The sequence below is a fragment of the Xyrauchen texanus genome, chromosome 23, assembly GCF_025860055.1.
Source record: "Xyrauchen texanus isolate HMW12.3.18 chromosome 23, RBS_HiC_50CHRs, whole genome shotgun sequence".
NCBI lineage: Eukaryota > Metazoa > Chordata > Actinopteri > Cypriniformes > Catostomidae > Xyrauchen > Xyrauchen texanus.
The window spans coordinates 31,048,238-31,071,915 of NC_068298.1; the positions used below are offsets into that span (position 1 = coordinate 31,048,238).

Consider the following 23,678-nt stretch of genomic DNA (forward strand, 5'->3'; position numbering starts at 1 on the left):
ATACAGGTCGCAGTGTTGTAACCCCCTCACAATCCACAAAATTTGCTTGGAATAAAATACCTAAATATTTAATGACCTGTTTGGGCAACTGGAAAGCCCAAAGCTTCGGATTTAGACCAACTGACTTTGTATCCTGAGAACTTGGAAAATGAATGAATAATTCTGTGGTGGCAAGGCAAAGTAGGGTCAGAGACGAATAATAAAATGCCATCTGTGTAAAGCAGAAGCTTATGCGCCACACCTCTCGCCATCAACCCTGGAAAATCATTCTCCTTTCTTATCGCGGCTGCTAATGGTTCCAGGGTAAGACAGAACAATAATGGGGCAAGAGGGCAACCCTGCCGAGTGCCCATATTCAGGGTAAAATAATCTGAAATTAATCCATTTGTTTGTAGAAAGAATCCCATTTTACCATATCAAATCCCTTTTCTCAAGTGAGATGGCAGTGACCGGAGACTGATAATTTGCTACTGACAACATGATATTGATGAGACTCCTAATGTTATCAGAAGATCTATGGCCCGAATAAACCCCACCTGATCTATATGATTAAGAGATGTCATAATTGTACTTAACTGGTTAGCCAAAATTTTTGGCAACATTTGTAAATCTAGCTGGATCAGGGAAATTGGATGGTAACTTATACACTCACTTAGATATTTGTCCATTTTAAGAATCAGACTGATACAGGCTTGTGTCATGGTTGGGGGAAGTTTTCCATTCTTTGATGATTCTGTATAAACTTCTAACAAAAGTGGAGCCAATTCTGTAGCATAAGATCTAAATAATTCAGCGGCAAAACCATCTGGCCCCAGAGCCTTGCCTGTAGGCAGGGCCTTAATTTCCTCGTCAAGCTCCTCCAAGGTTACCTCAGAATCAAGATAATTTTTTGCTCAGTCATCAATTTAGGGAGTTCTAATGGTTCCACAAATTTTCTAATATCTTCATCAGTAGAAGAAGACGTGGAATTTAAGGGATTAAGATAGAACTTAAAAGGCATAATTAATATCAATGGCTGAGGTAAAAATTTCACCACCAGCAGATTTCACTGAGAGAATGGTAGAAAAAGTCTCTCTGCTTTATATATCTAGCCAAAAGCTTCCCTGCTTTGTCACCTGACTCAAAGAATTACTGTCTTGCCCTGAATAACCAAAACTACACTTTCCGCGACAAAATATTATACATTTTTTTCCAATAAGGTCAATTCTCAGAGGCCATCAGATGTCATTCGGCACTTCAGCTCTGCCTCAGCACTTTTAAAATTCCTTTCCAACTCCACAAGTTCTCATGCTTTTAATTTTTTGGTAAATGAGGCATAATGTATGATCCGGCCTCTAAAAAACACCTTAAGTGCTTCCCAAGCCACGCCCACAGAGGATACTGAGGACCAGTTGGTCTCCATATAAACATTGATTTCAGTCGTGAATTTCTGTTAAAACAATAATGATTCTCCCTAATTTATCTTTAATCTGTTTGAGAGATTTTAATTGTAGATGTTTACTTATCAATGTAATGACTCCCCTACTCTTACTTGAGCCAGCACTAAAGAAAACATTCCCAGATCTCAGTTCTTAAGGTATTTACAGCTGCACCACCTGCTCTGTACTATTTTTGGGAGTAGCATACAGCCCCCTAAAGTGGAAGATACTCTGGGAGTGATGATTTCTCCTTTTGGAAAAGGTCATGAGGCATCCCTGCTAATTCAGAGTCTGGGGGACGGAGCTTTAACTTCTGTCAAGACATTATGGTAGAAAGATTTAAACTTTGTATTGGAGGAGGGAGTGTGGGCTGGGATTCTAAAAAAACTTCAAGTCTGCATCTGGAGATGCAAGGGTTCACCTTACGCAATTCAAAATTTTACATCTATTCTATTGCACCCCCTCTAGATTGTATAGGCTTGGTCTTAAAAACACACCCACCTGCTGGCGATGCCACTCAGAAGATGGAGACACAACCAATGTTTTGTGGTGGTGTGTTAATATTCCATGAATTTTGGTTGAAGGTCCATTGTTTTATGTGTGATATCTTGAGCACTCAATTTTCAAAACTGAGTCCTAACTGGTGTCATGATTGCCAGACAAGATGTTTTAAGGGGATGGAAGTCGGCTGGAACCCTGATTCTGTGTATATGTTAGCTGCATGATACCATGGTGTTTATACTTGTGTACTATAGTTTGTAAAGATGAACATGGTACATTCAGGCCTTTTGAAATTGCTCCCAAGGATGAACCAGACTTGTGGAGGTCCACAATTTTTTCCCATGATGTCAAGCAAAGAGGCACTGAGTTTGAAGGTAGGCCTTAAAATACATCCACAGGTTCACCTCCAATTGACTCCAATGTGCCTATCAGAAGCTAATTGACTAACTGCCTAATGGCTTGACATTATATTCTGGAATTTCTCAAGCTGCTTAAAGGCACAGTTAACATGGTGTATTTAAACTTCTGACCCACTAGAATTGTGATATAGTCAAATAAAGTGAAGCAATCTGTCTGTAAACTATTGTTGGAAAAATTACTCATGTCATGCACATAGTAGATGTCCTATATGACTTGCAAAAATTATAGTTTGCTAATATGAAATCTGTGAAGTGATTAAAAAATTACTTCAACTTGTGTTTGAACTTAAACATAAACTGTAAAACACATCCACACAAATAAGCCATACTGGACTGACCTAATGTTCATAATCCCTTATTACGTATACAAATAACCTATAAATACCCCCCCCCCACCACACACACAGACACAAACACATATTAAATCACAACAAAGCCATAATGACACATACACATGCACACAGAAAGAGAGATTAAGTACTATACCTGGGGCTTAACGCATTCCTGCACAGTAGCCAGTATGAGGGGAGAAGCAGAGAAGATAAAGAGTTATTATCAGACTGAGTTATTCAAGAGCAGAGCAGACTCAGAGGAATCCGGTTAAGAAGCACTTTGCAAGTCATACTATGGGAGGAGGAGAGGGACACATCCTTTATAAAAACCATCCACTATCACAAAAACAGCAGAGGGAAGTGCACAGAGACACACACATAGCTGAGAAATATGAGGCAGATACAGAAACAAAAGTCCTAAAGCTTTAGGACGTGAATGGAAAGCCAGCCTATTATGCAACAAAATACAAAAGATGCTGTAGCAATGTTTAAGATAAGTCATGTAGTTTTTGAACAACTGAGAAGCAATCATCAGCTAAGTAAGAAAAAAGCTGGCATTTATTTACAAAGAGAAGAATTCATGATCATTAAAGACCAGCTGCCCCACATTACAAGAGAGGAAGGGGGGCACTAGACACTGCCTAACTTTAAGTTACTCCATTGACAGACAACAAATATCATTAAAACTCCCCATTAAATAACTTGATATTTTCTGTCCTGAAAATACATTTTTTTTTTTTTTTTAAAAGCAAATGGCCTTTATTTTATGTGACAAATATGTCAGAGGCAGGTGGTATTAGAGAGAAGCCCATTAGTCCATACTTCAAAAGTCAATATTTTTGGTACAGCTGTGACTCACCCATTGGCACTAGGCTGATGATACAACGTGTGTGTGTGTGTGTGTGTGTGTGTGTGTGTGTGTGTGTGTGTGTGTGTATGTGTGTGTGTGTGTGTGTGTGTATGTGTGTGAGAGAGAGAGAGAGATACAGCTTTAATACATGAATTCTATTAATAACTAACTCAGACTCTCAGACAAAATATGGCAAGCAATTATATTAATTAATGATTTTTTGACAACTAAAAAGTTTGGTTAGGATTTGTTGATTTAAAACAAAGCATTAATTTTTTTTTAAAACCTTATCTTTTGGGGAGAAAATGTTACTCTCTTTTAGCACCACTCAGTGGGCATGTCACCTTGAAATTACTGCGATACTATTAAGGAACCACGTAATATAATTTTGTCAGTGACACATCATTTTTATGAGATCAGTCTGGAAACATTCCAGTGCTGTTATAAGAAATATTGGAACACTTGGACTGCCACTTGTCCAATCAAATTAGTGGATCAGCACAATTTTGATTTGGTTTCCACAGTAATCCAGCCTATTTAACTTGCAGGTAAAATGGATGATGGAATAATGTAGTAGGCAGAAGCCTTGATTTGCATGTGCAAGACACTAGAAAACACATTTAAAGCCAAGCTTTTCCTAAACGTCAAAGGCATTCTGTTTTGTCACATCGCTTGGTGCAGGATAAAGAGACTTTCAAAAGTCTTTCTTCATGATAAATTGACTGCAGTGAAGGAGTGTGGTGCATGCATTATAATATTTGAAATGAATGAACTGTACCTGATTATTTGACTCCAAACTGTGCTGAATTACTTTGTGGACCTACAAAGTGCCTCAAAATATGACAAATCTGTATCTCAACTAAAGGTCGACCAATAGTGGATTTTGCCAATACAGATAATTAAGGTAGTAAGAAAGGTAGATAACAGATTAATCGACTGATAGTTTTGAAAATTGATTATAGAATGTCAAAACTAATTTGTATTCTTTCCTCATTATGAGGGGGACAGACAAAGAGTCCTAAATTAATAAAATCTCAGATGCAGTTTATTGTTCAATCCAAATCCTAAAAATAACCAGAAAGAAATGAAGATTTGGTACATAACGCGCTACTTTTAAGTATAAACAAGCCTGAAACACTTACTTTGAAATGACCAAATGATGGAAAACCTATTGGCAACTATCGCCATAGATTAATTGGTAAAACCTATATATACCATTGTACCTCTAATCTTGACTAGGGCAGAGGAGCTTAGTCAATACTTCAATAGTGTACGAAAAGCAGCACGGAGCAAAATAATTTCAGTCTGATGCCAAAAATTAGGGATGTGTATGGATATTCGACATTCGGATAACCGTTCGATGTGCTACTATTCGAATACCAAAATCACTATTCGGTTATTCTACATGTGCAATAGAGGTCTTCAACCCATCCTGGACAAATTATTAGGTTTTCCGACCATGATTGGGTCAGTTTTTCAAGGATAGGGCGAGTTAGTGGCTGCTCAAATAGGCTTTTGTGCATTTTCTAAATACTTTTAACACGGGCTGGATGCGTGTCTTTGACAGTTGCCCTGAATATCACTTTTTCTTTTTTTTGTCTTTTAGCATCTCACGCAGGATCACTGCATTTTTAGTTACCAAGTTCTGAAGTTCAAAAGAACACCTGAGCTTTGTTTTGTTCATTGTGCGGTGTTCTGAAGAACTTCAGGATGCAAAAAGGGACTTTATTTGACGGTTAAACATGATTACAGGATGTTTTTCACTGAGCAAATTTGCAGGGCTTGATAAATGGTAAGACAGTGTTTTCCCCTTATGCTCTGGTGTGCATATTTATGTATAATACTTAAACAAGTTCAGTGCAGTGCAATTTAACTTTACACAATTTAAAAATCAAAGCACCCCAAAGAGGCTATTTATCCACAGCAGTGTGACCAGTGGTGTAGTAGTGTTTGAAGAAGTGGGCATAATGTGAATGTATGAAGGTGTAGATAACCATGGTATGGTAATTTGATGTTAAATATATATTTAAATTAATAGGTATCATTAATGTTCCTTTCTTTAAGCTACTATGAAAATGTATTAATCTAATTAATAAAGCAAGACATACATAATACTCAATAAACAGTTGATAAATGAGTGTAGTAATGTTCACGTTAACACATTACCTTGTATTACCATATAAAGCCTACATAAGAATGAATGGTTATTTGTTTTATTTGTGTACTATAATAAGCTTTTCTGTGTAAATTCAAATTATTTTCCTACTTAAAAAAATTAATTGGAATGATTTGGGAACACGAGAAAAAGGCACCACCGACAGCTATAAAAGGCAAAAGAAAAAAGACATTTGATATAATTAACGGAAACAGTTGTCCAGCATTTGCAAAGAGCATCAAAAACTAGCACGGGTGCAATAACTTGCAGTATTTTCACAAAGTTTAATTGCATAAGTTACATTTAAATATATGTTACGTTTAGCAGGGAAATAAAATTACAGCGCAAACTACGGCTACTTGAGGGATGCTTGTGCATCTGGAAATGTCCCGCCCCTTACTGAAACGGAAAATATGATTAGTTAGCAAGTATCCAATCGTGTCTGAAATGAACATTCTGATTGGTGGATCAGATTAGTCGGACTGTCTGTCTTGACTGTGCCATCAGTTGTGCTCCCGTAGCTCTATGCACATTTAGAGAGAATCCCTGTACACACACACAATTCACTAAACGGTGCAGCAGCATACCGTTAGTAGATTAAAAGAGTTCCGGGTCATAAGCCTCCTCATTGTTCTGGCAGCCATATGTATCATCACTTATTATAGGTGGGCATAGGCAAAATCCTAAGAAAGAAACGGTGTACGTGGAGTGTGACTCCACGTACATGATAATACTTTCATTTGTGCCTCCGGATTACATTTGAGGTTTACGTTTGTTCAGTAACAGTTTTAGTTTTCCCATGGTAATCAAACCCATGAAATTAGCAGCTCCATGCTCAAATAGTTAAGCTACAGGAATCTTATCTAGCGTTTATGAAAATCCCACTGTTGAGACCAAAACAAAGCATTTCTGACAGGCCAGTCAAGAGCACAGAGCAATCTTAACAGTGGGCATTTAATGTCAAAGCAGAAGCAGCACCAAAACCAAGCATTTCTAAAAGAGGGTCACAGAATGAGGGTGGAAAATTATCATGTTTTACAAATATATGACTGTTTTATGTGCAAAAAATACTTCACTAATATTACAAGTGAACCTCAGGGAACATAATAAAATAATAAAAAGGCATGTCATTACCCCTTTAATATCATATAGATTGCATATAGAAAATAATGTTTAATAAGAATGTGCATATAATGAAAATGGATTTAAATATAAAATATTGTGTGATATTTGTATCACTCTGTGTTTTCTTCCACTCAATTAGCCTCAATTGGGCTCAATGATCATGGTTGCAACCAGCTGCACAGTGCACAGTGGGAACTGAAAACATAAAACCAATCTTAAGCTATTATGGCACACTGACAATGGACACACGAAGTCAGAACAGCAGCTAACGCCTATATAAAAACAATACAACAGTCACAACAAGGAAATGAGTAAAGCGAAAAAGGAAGCATTTTACACATACTTGCTGCTGATGATGCAGTAGGTACAAACACATTTAGTAGAAAGTAAGAAACATCAAGAGTAAGGTAATAAAAGTGTAAAAACAACATCACATTCCCATTTGAATGAAGATGTGATACTGAACTTTAGTCACTTAGTGTAAAAGCAGCTATAATGAGCTGAAGAGAGTCTCTAAAAATGCTTGGACTATTTGTAAAATGTTATAAAGAGCCAGCACAAACCCATTTTAAACCTGAACTCAGTTTAATGGATCTAAAACAAGCTTAACGCTGTGCCCTCTTACAAAGTGACATGAACTGTGAACGGTTAGCTTTTGCACCTTAAGCTGAAGGGTGACATTTTTTCAAAGTTAAAATACCTTCCTATATCCCAGCTAAACATAGAGACAACTACAAGTAAATCATTCATTGAGGTTGATTCCCTCAAAAGGTGTAAAATACTGGGGCTTTAAAGCGCTATTAAAACATTTCCAATCAATGGTGTGAGTGTAGGGGAATTTCATTGTCTGACCAATGGGTCTCACATTCTTATTAGTGTAATTCCTGAACCACTACCAACACCAAAGGGAATTGCTTTGATTTGACCATTGACTGGATAGTCCTGACCAAAACACACACCTTTTGTTGTCAATGAGCTGTCAGTTGAGTCAGTGTCATTATGTAAGGATGCTCAAACAAAAGCAAAGTTTTGATCTACAGTGTCTTCACTATTTGGAAAAGTCAATCTGCCAATAGCTTAATGATGTCTCTGCATATTAGGCTAGGATTGGACAACATATTTTAAGAGAAATTGCACACTTCACCTTTAATGCAGAAAAATAATTGAACAAAACCAACAGCACATCTAATGTTAACATTAACAGAGTGAGCACCACAGGAACAAGTGGCTAAACTTGTTCCTTCCACATTGGTATTGTGAGGACAGAGAAGTGGTTAACATTACCAAAAGGAGTGCCAATAAACTGATGAAGACTGGGTTGACTTCCAGTAACATACACTTTGAATAATGTTACTGTTGCATAACTTCCATGAGAGGTCTATAACAAAGAATATTTTTGCCTCATGCAAGATAAACAACTTTAGAGAGAGCTTGCAGTACACATGGGAGTGAAGAAAGGTACTTTCCACTGTACCAAATGTGAAAGCAACAACAGTACTTGAAGATCTACACAAATATCCACTGAACAACTGGTCAAGGTGATGACATGCTATCATAAATGCCATAAATTATCACATTTTGTCATAGCAGTAAAATAAATGGAATCAGCTGACATCATGCATAGAGCTGAGCGGTATGACGGTCATATTTACAATGCAACGGCAGAAATATGTCAATATGTTTTTGGTATACCGTTGTAGATATAGTGCTGTTTATTTATGTGTATATCTCATAATAAATTGTTTCAAAACTTCAAACAAAATCTAACATAAAACAAAAGCAATCGGAGTTGGAGTAAACACAACATATATGTATTTTTAATTATAATGTTATTTATTGATGCAAAAAAAGTTATCCATTTCCAACTGGGCATGTGTGAAAAATAGTTGCCCCCTTAGTTACAAAATCCCTAAATCTATGAATCTTCATTCATAATGGGGTTCAGCTGGACTAAACACACCCAGGCCTGTTTACTGCCAGCCCTGTTCAATCAAATCAACACCTAAATAATAACCTTTTCAGCAGCATGAAGTTGGCTAAAAGGTCTCACCCAGTAGACCACTATGCCTAGGTAGAATGAAATTCCAGAAATGAAGAGGAAAAGGGTGATTGAAATGCATCAGTCTGGGAAGGGTTACAAAGCTATTTCAAATGCTCTGGGACTCCAAAGTATCAAAGTGAGAGCCATTATCTCCAAATGGAGAAAACTTGGCACAGTAGTGATCATTCCCAGAAGTGGCCGACCTTCCAAAATTCCTCCAAGAGCACAGCGACGACTCATTCAGGAAGTGACAAAAAAGTAAAGGACAACATCCAAGGAACTCTCTCACATGACTCCACTATCATAAGGACACTGGCCAAAAATGCCATTCATGGAAGAGTGGTGAGGCCAAAACACACCTTGATGACCCTTAAACCATTTGGGAGAATGTTCTGTGGATTAGTTGAAAGTGGAACTGTTTGGAAGACAGGGGTCCCATTACATCTAGCGTAACTCAAACACAGAATTCCACTAAAGTACATCATACCTATGGTCAAGCATGGAGGTGGTAGTGTGATGGTGTTAAGATGCTTTGCTGCTTCAGGGCCAGAGCGACTTCCAATAATTTAGGGAAACTTGAATTCTGCTCTCTAGCACAAAATCATAAAGGTCTGGTCATCAGTCTGTGAGCTGAAGCTCAAGCACAACTGGATTATGCAGCAAGACAATGATCCGAAGCATTGGAGTAAGTCCAACTCTGGATGGCTCAAAACAAGCTAAATTAAAGTTCTGGAGTGGCCTAGTCACAGTCCTGACTTGAACCCGACTGAGATGCTGTGGCAGAACCTTAAACAGGCAGTTCAGGCATGAAAACCCTCCAATGTGGCTGAACTAAAGCAAAAGAGTGGTCAAAAATTTCACCACAGCGTTATGAATGACTGATCTCCAGTTACTGGAAGTTTTTGGTTGCAGTTGTTGCTGCTTAAGGTGGCACAACAGCTATTAAGTTTAATGGGGCAGTTAGATTCTGTATGAATTTATATTATCCAACACCTGTATGAAGGTGTTGGATAACTTTTTCCTTCAATGAAGGCTGAGGCTGCATTTGTTTTATGCTATATCTCGTTGGAAGATCTAAAATAATTTAGCACGAAAAATATTTAAAAATAGAAGAAATTGGGAATTTAAAGTACATTATTTAAAGTACTGATTTACGTTATTTACATTACTGCTTCGTAATTTTACGTCACTGTAAAATTTTTTACAGTACTACTTTTATGTTACTGCTATGATATTCTATGTTACAGTACATTATTTCATGTACTGTGTATGTTAGAAGTTTACATACATCTGAGCCAAATACATTTAAACTCAGTTTTTGACAATTCCTGACATTTAATCGAAGAAAGCATTCCCTGTCTTAGGTCAGTTAGTTTCACTACTTTATTTTAAGAATGTGAAATGTCAGAATAGTAGTAGAGAGAATTATTTATTTCAGATTGTATTTCTTTCATCACATTCCCAGTGGGTCAGACGTTTACATACAATTTGTTAGTATTTGGTGCATTGCCATTAAATTGTTTAACTTGGATAAAACCTTTTTGGGTAGCCTTCGACAAGCTTCTCACAATAAGCAGCTGGAATTTTGTCCCATTCCTCCAGACAGGTCTGTAGGCCTCCTTGCTCGCACATGCTTTTTCAGTTCTGCCCACAAATTTTCTATCAGATTGAGGTAAGGGCTTTGTGATGACCACTCCAATACTTGACTTTATTGTCTTTAAGCCATTTTTCCACAACTTTGCTTGGGGTCACTGTCCATTTGGAAGACCCATTTAAGTCCGACCAATTAAGACTGAGCTTTAACTTCATGGCTGATGTCTTGAGATGTTGCTTCAATATATCCACATATGGTATTTCTTTCCTTGTGATGCCATATATTTTGTGAAGTGCACCAGTCCCTCCTGCAGCAAAGCACCCCCACAACATGATGCTGCCATCCCCATGCTTCACGGTTGGGATGGTGCTCTTCGGCTTGCAAGCCTCACCCTTTTTGTCAAACATAACAATGGCCATTATGGCCAAAAGGTTCCATTTTTATTTCATCAGACAAGAGCAAATTTCTCCAAAATGTAAAATCCTTGTCCCCATGTGTATCTTGAATAGAGTACTCTGGCTTTTTTATGGCAGTTTTGGAGCATTGGCTTATTCCTTGCTGAACAGACTTTCAGGTTATGTCAAAATACAGTATGACTCATTGTACTGAGGATATAGATACTTGTCCACCTGTTTCCTCCAGCATATTCACAAGGTTCTTTGCTGTTGTTCTGGGGTAGATTTGCACTTTTTGCACCAAACTACATTCATCTCTAGAAGACAGAGTGATATAATGGCTGCGTGGTCCCTTGGTGTTTATACTAGCAAACTATTGTTTGTACAGATGAAAGTGGTACCTTCAGGCATTTGGAAATTGCTCCAATGATGAACCAGACTTGTGGAGGTTCACAATTTTTTGATGTCAAGCGTAGAGGCACTGAGTTTGAAAGTAGGTCTTAAAACACATACACAGGTTCAGCTCCAATTGACTCCAATAAGCCAATTAGCCTACCAGAAGCTAACTGCCTAAAGGCTTGTCATAATTTTCTGGAATTTTACAAACTGTTTAAAAGCATAGTTAACTTAGTGTATGTAAAACTTCTGATCCACTTGAAATATAATATAGTCAATTAAAAGTGAAACAATCTGTCTGTAAACAATTGTTGGAAAAATGACTTGTCATGCACAAAGTAGATTTGCCAAATCTATAGTTTGCTAAGATGAAATCTGTGGTGTTTAAAATAATGTATAGAGTTTTAATGACTTACATACACCTAAGTGTATGTAAACTTCTGACTTCAACTGTACGTTCCTGCTGAGCTATTTTATGTAACCACAATATTTACAGTACTACATTTTTATTTGCATAACTGCTGTTATTTTACGTTAACATATGTAATTTATAATACTGCTTTACATTATTTATGTTACATTATTTTACAATACTTTGTGTTACTGTATACTGTAATATCTTACTGTATATTACAGTACTGCTTTATATTATTTACACATTAGAGTGACAAAGAAAAATAAGTAATTCAAAAGTAGTGTGAAAATACAGAGTGAGATGTCTTCAAAAACAAGTCAAGATGCAGAAGATCTTTTTAATAATGGTGTTATAAGTGCACAACTTGATGAAGTTTAAGTATTAACGGTTGCCGAGAAACAATGCAATTTAATATAATTTCGTTTAGAATAACAACGGCTTCAAATGTTGCTCATCCACTGTTATATATTTAGATCTAGATTGCTCATGACATCATATCAGTGAAGCCACAGCACCGTCATATTGCTATGCCCAAACATTCCGATGTCCCTATTGACTTAATAGGAAATCATAAAATTTCAGCGAGTAAACTACCGATTTTATATCTGAAATCTGCATGTACATCGTACAACGCAAACGTCCTACACATGTAATTATTTATTCATTTAAAGTCAGAAATATGTCCTGTTTCTTAAAAGTTATGTACTGTATATCTTTATCAAACAGTATCCACCTTTAACAATCGTCATCAGCTAACAGATCAGCTGAATGCAAACAAGTTCACTGAAACTGAGGTAAGAAACAAAATACATTTTCAGACTTATTTACTGTGATAAATGAAGTGTTTGTTCAGAGTTACTTGCTTTATGTTTTTATCAAAAAGTGCCTTGTTCTCGTGGCCACTTGAATAAGAGTGCACGCTCCCTCTCCCTCCGTCAATCGTGCAGCGGGAACTGAGACTGAGGGAGACAAGCAAAGCAAAGATGGGTCAAATTAAACTGACACGGGTTCGACTGGAGGACAATGACTTAAATTGACTACAGAGAGCACTTCAATGTGAAAACAAGCAAATCCTGGGCATTTGAGGCAATAATGGTCTGACTTATTTACAGTCCCTTTCAGGGTTAAGAATGTATTGTCACCCTAAACAAGCAGATATTACAGCTTTTCCTACTTACCTAATTACAACTTGTGGACTGTTTTCCCGTTTTTTTTGGTGATATTGTGCTGCAGACTGAACACGGGGCAGGTGAATGCTCTGCAAATATCTTTTCCATGGTAATGAATATTATCCATAACAAACAAATCAAACATTAAATATGATTGTCACTACAGGGAGAAATGCAACTTTCATATCCGCAGGTTTGGAGATGGTGAAACGGGTGTTTTCTCCTGTCAGTCATTGACGTTCTATGAGAGGTTGGGCTGCTCGAACACTTCCGGTGGCTTCACCTCCCGCTGGCAGTTTAACGTTGCATCAGCGATCCAGTTCTATTTATATATCAGTGGGCTCATCCAGTCCGAATTTAAAGTCGGACCTATACATTTTAATTTTACTGTTTTGATTTTTGCTTTTAACAAAAGTATTACTAAATGCTAAATTGTTTTTGGAAAGAGGCCATTACCATTACGAAAATTACTGCAATATAAGACTTTGGTCATAGTGACTACTCCTATGCATATGTAACAAATGCAGCACAAAACATTACTCGATCAAACAACAAGCGTTTGAATGACGTACATTTACCAGCACATTATAAAACAGGACAGCAAAGCCAAACAGGTGAGGAACAGTAACACTCTTACAGTGGGAGGGGCAAAGTTCAAAGGAGAGGTTGAGCAGCTAAAGTTAAAGCGTTGGACTGACCGTATGGTATCCCCTGCCGATGGGTGGCTTGCCTGCTGGATAGGGGTCTACCGTATCGATGATGATTTGCCGCTCGCCTTTCTGGTTGATCTTGCGAAACCTTCGGCGTGACTGTCGATGCGATGCCTGCCGCTGAAAATACTCCTCATTCTCATCCATATAGTCCACCTGCAAACGAAGGAGAGAACGGAGTCAATCTCTTTCTCTCTCCTCCTCACCCCCATCCCCTCCCACCCCTCTTGCTGGCGCTGTGTAAAAATAGCAGTGGGTGTGTGAGCCTGTCTGTGTTGTGTGTGTATGTGTGTGTGTGTGGGCTGAGTCTCACACGCCTACGTCAAAGAGAGAGCACAACTGAAGGGGAGAAGCAGGGAGCCTGCAGCTCACAAGGACCCTTTCAGAGTCAAATTGTGTGCCACAGAAGTTATTAACCTAACCGTCCATAAGAACGGAGTTTAAATGGTAGATATTTTAAATATCAAACTACGTGACAACAGCTGTATTCTAGATCAGAATTTCTCAACTGGTCAACAGAGTTTTTCTCACAGCCCCAAAAATGGGTTGCAGGTCTGTTCTGATAGGGTTGTGGACAGCAGGAATGTTAAATGCAAATAGTTAAATGAAACTAACCATATGATTGTGTATGATTAGGATATAGTTAAATAAATTAGAACACATATCAAACGTTGAAAGGGAGGAGTATACACTTGACACATTTTATGCTGTTGACGTCAAAGTCTTGTGCGTACAATAAAACATTATGGTATTTTGGTGCAAATTCATCTTTCACATGGAAAATGCTAGCCAAATTAGGAAGATATCAAGAAAACAGCAGTGATAATACTTATCAGATTAACAATTTTGTATTGATTCTCATAAATGAACACAGGAAAAACAAAACATATATACACAAAATCAATCTTAACCCCCACTATTACCACTCCCCTCACAATCCTCAAAATAAATATATATATATATATATATATATATATATATATATATATATATATATATATATATATAAATATATATATATATATAAATAATAATAACAAAATAAATCAATAACTAAACAAAAAATATAGAATAATAATAATCACCAATCAATAAATGACATATACCTATCCCATTTCTCCACAAACCCGCTGTACTTACCCACCCTTCCCATCACTCCAGAAAGGAGGGTGCTTCAGCTGACCTCCAGCCACTTAAAATGATCTGCCTGGCAATCATTAATTTTACCCAAGTGCCTAATACGACGCACACCAGAATCTGAACCTTCAAACAAAATTCCTGGATCTCAACACACCCCCAAATGTCATGGGTTATGTCTCCATCCTCTGATTGGCTTCGCCAGTAGGTGGGTGTGTCTCTAAGACCAAGCCTATACAATCTAGAGTGGGTCCAATAAGGTGCACCCTTGAGTCTCTAGGTGCAGTCTTGATGTTTTTTAGAATCCTAGCCCACTCTCCCTCCTCCGATTCCAAGTTTAAATCTTTTTCCTATAATCTCTTGAGAGTGGTTGAGGCTCCATCCCCAGACACTGAATTAACACAGAGTAATACACTGATGCCTCATGACCTTTTTCAAAAGCAGTAACCACCACTCTCATAGTCTCTGCCGCTTTAGGGGGTGAATACCTATTCTCAAAAATAGTTCAGAGCAAGTGGCGCAGCTGTAGAAACCTAAAGAACTGAGATCTGGGGATCCCAAAATGTTGAAACAAATTTTCAAAGGATCTCAACACACTACTCTCATATAGGTCACAGTGTGTAGTAACACCCCTCACAATCCAATCTGGCCATCAGAAAGTGGACTTATTAATACATAGTTTATGGTTCAGCCATAATCTCGAGGCAACATTTAGATAAATATCCAAATTAAACACTCTGGACACATTTGTCCCATCAAGTGCAAATGCAAGATAACGGGGTGTAATTTAACTTCTCCAGTTAGATTGATAGAAAGGCATTGCAATGACGAAATAGGGGCAAGAACTTCCTGTTCAATACAAAACCAGGGAGGGGTTCTTCAGGTAGAAGCTACCAATGAGCCAAATGTCTGAGACCAAAATCATAATAATAAAACAAAATCTTGGGTAGGTCTAACCCACCTTTTTCAATCAGCCTATGCAGTTTACTGAAATATAATATGGGACACTTACCATTCCAAATGAAATAATTTGCTATGCTCTCAAATTGCTTGAAATAAGAGAGGGGGCATCTATAGGGAGTGACTGTAGCAGGTATTTGAATTTTGTAATACAGTTCATTTTAATAACATTAACCTTCCCAATCATCGCTCGAAAATCTTTTTATTAAAGGGTCAAAGTTAACTAAAATTAACAAAATCTGACAAATTTGCTTGGAATAAAATACCCAAATATTGAATGCCCTGTTTGGGCCACTGGAAGGCGCCCGGCTGGAAAGCTGATACTGGGCAGTATGGTGTCAGAGTCAAAGCTTTGGATTTAGACCAATTGACTTTGTATCCTGAGAACTTAGAAAAGGAATAAATAATTACGTGGAGGCAAGGCATAGTAGGGTCAGAGACGAATAATAAAATAACATCTGCGTAACGCAGAAGCTTATGCGCCATAACTCCCGCCATCACCCCTGGGAAAATCATCCTCTTTTCTTATCGTGGCTGCTAATGGTTCCAGGCCAAGACAGGACAATAATGGGGAAAGAGGACAACTCTGTCGGATTCTCCTATCCAGAGTAAAACAATCTGAAATTAGTCCATTTGTTTGTACTGCTGCTACAGGGTGTCTATAAAGTAACCTAATCCATCCAATAAATGCACTCCCGAATCCAAAATCTTAAAAAGATAATCCCATTCTACCATAATAAAAAATATATATATATATATATATATATATATATATATATATATATATAATATAAAAAAATGTTTTAATTTAAAAAAGCTACAGAAGGGGACTAAAAATGGATGACACTCTGGACCCCACATACCCTGCCCACTCCATTTTTTAACTGCTCCCCTCTGGCCGGCACTACAGAGCACTCAGTGCAAGGACATCCAGGTACAAGAACAGTTTTACCAACCCGATCTCATGAAAAGTCGCACATAGTTTACGGGTTGGCTATTTCATATGGTCTCGCATGAAGTTGTTTGCATAAACTCGTACGACTCGCACGTGCCAATTTGTGCAAATTCCCGGATGTCTAATCCCGAATTAAGCGCGCGTTCCGTCCACGAGGCATTATGGACATACTTATTAATATTATGCCCTTACCCAAACCCCTCATCTAAACTTAACCAACCAGTAGAGTGTGTAAACATGATAGGAAGCTGTTGTGTGTGACAGAAGCAAGTAATTGTCACGTATTAGATGGAAACGATGTCCAGCGACGTCATTGGCTGTAGTGAAAGTTGTAGGAATACAAACAAGTGCAGTCGCACGATATCATATGAATTAGCCAAATTGACAAAAGTCATAAGAATCCTGACAATTTTACTGTGAGAGTGTGTTGGTTTTTAACCTCAGGCCATTTTCCACATGAACAATTAAACTGCCTCAGGACTAAATGTAAATAAATATCTCATGTACATATGTAAATTCACATATTTAATTCAATACCTGAACATACTCCTACCTTGCACATACATTACCACTTTCACATGTACATATGTCATTCTGTTATACGTCCTATTATCTGTATGTCTATTTATACTCTTACATTGTTTTATATTCTGTGTCTCAATGTAATGTTCTGTGTGCACTTGTTTCTCCAATCACCAAAAAATGTCCTTGTGTACGTGAGAACACTAGGCAATAAAGCTCATTCTGATTCTGATGTGATTGGGGCCAGTCGATGAACAAATAGTTTCAGAAGTATAGCTAACTTTTTCTTTGTAAATTCATTTCCAGTACCAGGATTACATGGTTCCGTTGTCATGGCAACAAAGTTGTAGTAATGGATATAACTTAGCACACAAAGGTTACAATGTGATTGTATTATACTAAAATAATGTTACAACATATATTGTTTATGTCTAGTGGTTATACTTTTGAAACTGTGTATTTTATTTATTTATTTATATTTTATTTATTAACTGGTCCATTAATTATAATTGCCTTACTGTGCAAAAAAATGCAAAAACCACGATTTTTGCATTTTTGTTTTATATACATATATACAGTATCTCACAAAAGTGTGTACACCCCTCACATTTTTTTTTTAAATATTTGATTATATCATTTCATGTGACAACACTGAAGAAATGACACTTTGCTACAATGTAAATTAGTGAGTGTACAGCTTGTATAGCAGTTTAAATTTTCTGTCCCCTCAAAATAACTCCACACACAGCCATTAATGTCTAAACCGCTGGCAACAAAAGTGAGTACACCCCTGAGTGAAAATGTCCAAATTGGGCCCAATTAGCCATTTTCCCTCCCCGGTGTCATGTGACTCGTTAGTGTTAAAAGGTCTCAGGGGTGAATGGGGAGCAGGTGTGTTAAATTTGGTGTCATCGGCTCTCACACTCCCTCATACTGGTCAATGGAATTACAACATGGCACCTCATGGCAAAGAACTCTCTGAGGATCTGACAAAAGAATTGTAGCTCTACATAAAGATGGCGTAGGCTATAAGAAGATTGCCAAGAAGCATGGCTGTCATCCCAGAAGAAAGCCTCTTCTAAAGATGATGCACAAGAAAGCCCAAAAAATGTTTACTGAAGACAAGCAGACTAAGGACATAGATTACTGGAACCATCGTGGTCTGATGAGACCAAGATAAACTTATTTGGTTCAGATGGAGTCAAGCGTGTGTGGCGGAAACCAGGTGAGGAGTACAAAAACAAGTGTGTCTTGACTACAGTCAAGCATGGTGGTGGGAGTGTCATGGTCTGGGGCTGCATGAGTGCTGCTGGCACTAGGGAGCTACAGTTAATTGAGGGAACCATGAATGCCAACATGTACTGTGACATACTGAAGCTGAGCATGATCCCCTCCCTTCGGAGACTGGGCTGCAGGGCAGTATTCCAGCATGATAACGACCCCAAGCAAACCTCCAAGACGACCACTGCCTTGCTAAAGAAGCTGAGGGTGAAGGTGATGGACTGGCCAAGCATGTCTCCAGACCTAAACACTATTGAGCATCTGTGGGACATCCTCAAACGGAAGGTGGAGGAGCACAAGGTCTCTAACATCCACCAGCTTGGTGATGTCGTCATGGAGGAGTGGAAGAGGACTCCAGCGGCAACCTATGAAGCTCTGGTGAACACCATGCCCAAGAGGGTTAAAGCAGTGCTGGAAAATAATGCTGGCCACACAAAATATTGACACTTTGGGCCCAATTTGGACATTTTCACTTAGGGGTGTACTCACTGTTCGTTGCCAAAGGTTTAGACATTAATGCCTGTGTGTTGTTATTTTGAGGGGACAGCAAATTGACACTGTTATACAAGCTGTACACTCACTACTCTAAAAGTACTGCAAAGTGTCATTTCTTCAGTGGTCACATGAAAAGATAGAATCAAATATTTACCAAAAATGTGAGGGGTGTACTCACTTTTGTGAGATACTGTATATATTTGCAAATGAAGGACTATTTGAAATTATTTGTTGCATTAAAAAAAATGGTGTATTATGACACAATTCTACTCGTATTGAACCCGGAAAAGTCCTTTAAAAACATTTGTGTTTACTCTTGTACGATAAACAATTTTGCTACTGTGCTGGGTCTCCAAAATCTGGGGACTCAAATCAAATGATGTTTTATTTGTATAGTGCTTTTCATAACACATTGTTTCAAAGCAGCTTTAAATAAAATTATCTTGTAACAGAAAACTAAGCTGTAAGTCCTCTTTCTGCGATTTGGCAAAAAATAAATAAAAGAAAAAAATAAGCAAAACCAGATGAAAACCACTGTTCTAAATAAATATCTACTCCTATCGTTGCAGTGTATTCTGTTGCTGTGGTACCAGGCAATGCATTGCCACAGCCATTCTAAGGCTGACAGCCTGGACATGTGACAACTATGCTGCATTGCATGAGTGCAAGAGGAACAGGAGTGGCAATATCAAACACATGACGGGTATAAGGTGCATATAAAGAGTGCTGGCCACTGTGACATTACACCATAAAAGTGACATGATTATCTCTCTCTTCCTGCCTCTCTGTCTTATTTTGCTGCAGCCTCACATTTCACACCCACTCTGCCTTTGGGATTACACATAAAATCTCTCGCTACCATACCAACCGCTGCTATGGCAACTGCCGGCGAGCGCAGAGCAGTGGGAATATATTGGCCGGTGAGTGCGAGTGAGAGTGCAGTATCTATATCCTGCCTCGGTCCGTAATTACAGGGCAACATTGGCCAGTAATAACATATTAGTTAAGCAATGATGGCACGATGAACTGACAAAGATAGTGGCCATCGCCCAAACAGAGATTAGCTGGGTCTGCATGTATTTATCATACACAGACATATGTACAGGAACACATACAGATGTAGCCATATGCAGGCAGATTTCCATGGCACAGCAATGAACCTCAAGAGCTTAACCAAATCAGAGGCTGCAAATTTAGATCTTGCTGTACTTGTGAATATACATTTAAATGATGTTTATTCATTTGGGTTGGCTTTATTGAACACAGGGTGAAAGGAACGAATGAATGTATTGAATGTACTGTATTATTTTGGCAAGGCTACTGAGTTAAAGCAATAGATACAAAAAATTACATTCTGTCATTATTCACTAACGGTCAGTATTCAATGCTCATTTATGTTATGAACATTCACATTCATTGAAGTTATTTTGTGATAATGAATGACTGACTGTAGATTAATACATTGTTACTTACCAAATAAATAATTAAATGGACCAAATATTAATTTGACTTGAAATGACATTATAATGTGTGAAGAAAGAGAATGCAATGTCTCCAGAAATGGCTGAAGTTACACATCCGATTGCATTGGAGTTCTGTTGGTGTTTATATTGCAAAAATATAAAATATAAATAAATAAAATACAGTTTCGCTGCTAATTTTCCAGCTTATTACATGACCACTTACCAAATAAATAACTAAATGGCCATACAATATTGATTTTACTTGAAATTACATTATTATGTGAGAAGAAATAGTCTGTGGAGTCTCCAGAAACCGCTGAATTCCACCTCCGGTTGCAACAGAGTTCTGTAGGTGTTTATATAGCGAAAAATAACAGTTTTACTGCTCATTGTGCAACTTACTACATGGCTACTCTCCAAATAAATAAATAAATGGCCATGAAATATTGAGTTGAGATTAATTTATTAGCTTACTTGTAAAGATTGCGGATTGATATGCAAAGTAGAAAGAATGACTTGAAAACCTGGATGACCAGTCTGATAACAATTTGTCCTCAGATGTGTCCAGTTTTAACTCAGAAATATCAGAATATACCAATCGAAATAAAGTTTTCCTGAGAGTGTGGATTAAAGTTTTAACTTTTCACAAGACGCAAGCTTATTATTGAAAAAACGCACAAAGCTATTGCATGGCTTCAGAAGACTGGAATATAGTGCATGAGTCATATAAAATACTTTCATGATACTTTTATACTGCTATTCTGTTCTTTTGAAGCTTGACAGATCTGGTCACTATGGACTGCCATTCAAAAAACATAGCTGTTTGAAGATTATTCAGAAAATTCTACATAAATGTTTCATTGAATTGAAAACAGCCTAACAGGTTTGGAATCACATGAGGGTGAGAACATAATGAAATAATCTTCATTTTTGGGTGAACTGTTTCTTTAAGTGGAAGCCATGTTGAAAATGAACCACTGTGGTCAGAGGAATTTAAGAGGAATTCATCTGTAATGAAAGTCGCAAACAAGAAGCCCAATTCAAACCAATAAAAAGAGAGATGCAAAACGAGGCAGTACAGAAAATTTTATAACTCTATACTTTAACATATATCACAAAACAACAAAAATATAGTGCCTTTCTGTAAGCATAGTGTTAAGATTGTTTTCAGGTCCAATATTACTCACCACAATCATCTCGGATGGCTCCAGAACGATGCACTCGCATCCACGCCGTAAACTCCCAGCAGACCTCTTCCCAAAACTGGAGGAGAAGAACAGGAGGGAGAAAGGTTATAAACTGCCTGGCCAATTAAAAAATCCTGAAATTTTGTGGGAATGAAAGCGTGCTTAGAATCCGAGCCAGAGGAGCACATATCCACACACTTGTGGCAGTGTTCCTGGTCTCGGCAGTAAGATTCCACTAGGAAATAAACTACGACCAGATTGGAAAAGTCCACCAGATGACATCACAGGCTAATGAAAGAAGTACAGTGCAAAGAGATGCAGTGTGTGAGTGGCTACACAGAAAACTCTGTATTTAAAATATAGCTAAGGAGGGGACCATGGAAATGTGAGGTGGAGTTCATGTAGGACACGCAGGCAAATATGGACTAGATAAGGTATACCGGAAGCTTTACCTTTTTTCTTTTTTTTTTTAAATACTTGGATTTCTTGTAACATTTTCATCAAACATCTGCAACCCGCTGGGTTAAATTATTGATAGAAATTGGGAGTCACTGCCTTCAGGTAGCACATGCAGTTGGATATATTGAGCTGTGGAGCTCAAGGTGGCGATGCAGGTTTGACCCTGGGTTGCAACATTTCCTGACTGCACCCCCCTTCTCTCACAATCATGAGGAGCACACTGGTTAAAAAGGTCAAATAAATCAATAAAATAATAACATAATAATACACCATTTGTGTCAAAACAAGTCTTTGGATAATATGCCATACTTACTGTTGTCATTTGAACGGCTACTTGTACGTATACTGTATGGGTTACATACGAGGCGCAGCTGGTAGAAATGGTAAAAAACGAATACCGTCTGACTAACAGGTGGGATTCCCTCCACATACACACACACACACACACACACACACACACACACACACACACACACACTGCTCCTAAGTTTAAGACCGCACACAATGAACCCTCTGTGTTGTAATGCTGTCTGACTGCTCTGCCAGGCTTTTATCCAAATCACAACATTTGGAGTTTATATTCACCATTCATACACTATCAGTCAAAAGTTTGCACACACTTGTCTGAATTTGTCACTGAGTTCCTCAAGAGCTTAAAAACCTTTTAGGTTTTATGCTTAAACAATAATTCGTTTTGAATATATATTAAAAAAAAAAACACACACACACCAGTCTGGCCATTCTCTGATGACCTCTCTCATCAACGAGGCATTTCCATCCACAGAACTGCCGCTAACTGGATGGTTTTTGTTTTTGGAACCATTCTGAGTCAATTCTAGAGACTGTTGTGTGTGAAAATCCCAGGAGATCAGCAGTTACAGAAATACTCAAACCAGCACATCTGGCACCAACAATCATCCATGCGATTATCTAATCAGCCATTTGTGTGGCAGCAATGCACTGCATATAATCATGCAGATACAGGACAGGAGCTTCAGTTAATGTTCACATCAACCATCAGAATGGGGAAAAATGTGATCTCAGTGATTTCGACTGTGGCATGATTGTTGGAGCCAGAAGGGCTGCTTTGAGTATTTCTGTAACTGCTGATATAATGGTATTTTCATGCACAACAGTTCTGTTGGTGAAAACGGCTTGTTAATGACCGAGGTCAGAGGAGACTTGCCAGACTTGTACAAGCTGACAGGAAGGTGACAGTAACCCAATTAAACACTTGTTATAACACTGCTATGAAGAAAAGCATTTCTGAACATACAACATGTCGAACATTGAGGCAGATGGGCTACTGCAGCAGAAGACACCTCAGGGTATCACTACTGTCAGCTAAGAACAGAAAACTGAGGCTAAAGTGGGCACAGGCTCACCAAAACTGTAAAGTAGATGATTGGAAAAACATGGCCTGGTCTGAAAAATAGGGATTTCTGTTGAGGTACACAGATGATAGGCTAACTGCAGAATTTTTCTCCCAGACATGATGCCCACCCAGCCGGCCCCAACATTCCATATTATACAATATTCCAGATATCTGGAATGTGATTCTGTGATGAACCCAACAGGCACTCACACACACCAAAGAACACAAGGGTCTCCAAAAAAGTAAGCCCCTTTTTCATCCTTCTATATTAAGCTGAGTAAAGATTAAAGACTTGTTATGCAAGTGCTGTCGGTGGGAATGTCA

General features: G+C 38.0%; 1 protein-coding gene across 1 annotated transcript in view; it reads right to left on the reverse strand.

The window, feature by feature from the left end:
• LOC127663071 (rap guanine nucleotide exchange factor 2-like) overlaps positions 1 to 23,678 on the reverse strand; it is a 167,185-nt gene that overhangs the window by 55,743 nt on the left and 87,764 nt on the right. The window contains exons 5-6 of the mRNA XM_052154485.1: positions 21,521 to 21,596; positions 13,509 to 13,676 (exon numbers count right to left, since the gene is read on the reverse strand). Of these exons, the coding sequence (XP_052010445.1) occupies positions 13,509 to 13,676; positions 21,521 to 21,596 (244 nt within the window). The remainder of the gene's footprint in view (positions 1 to 13,508; positions 13,677 to 21,520; positions 21,597 to 23,678) is intronic.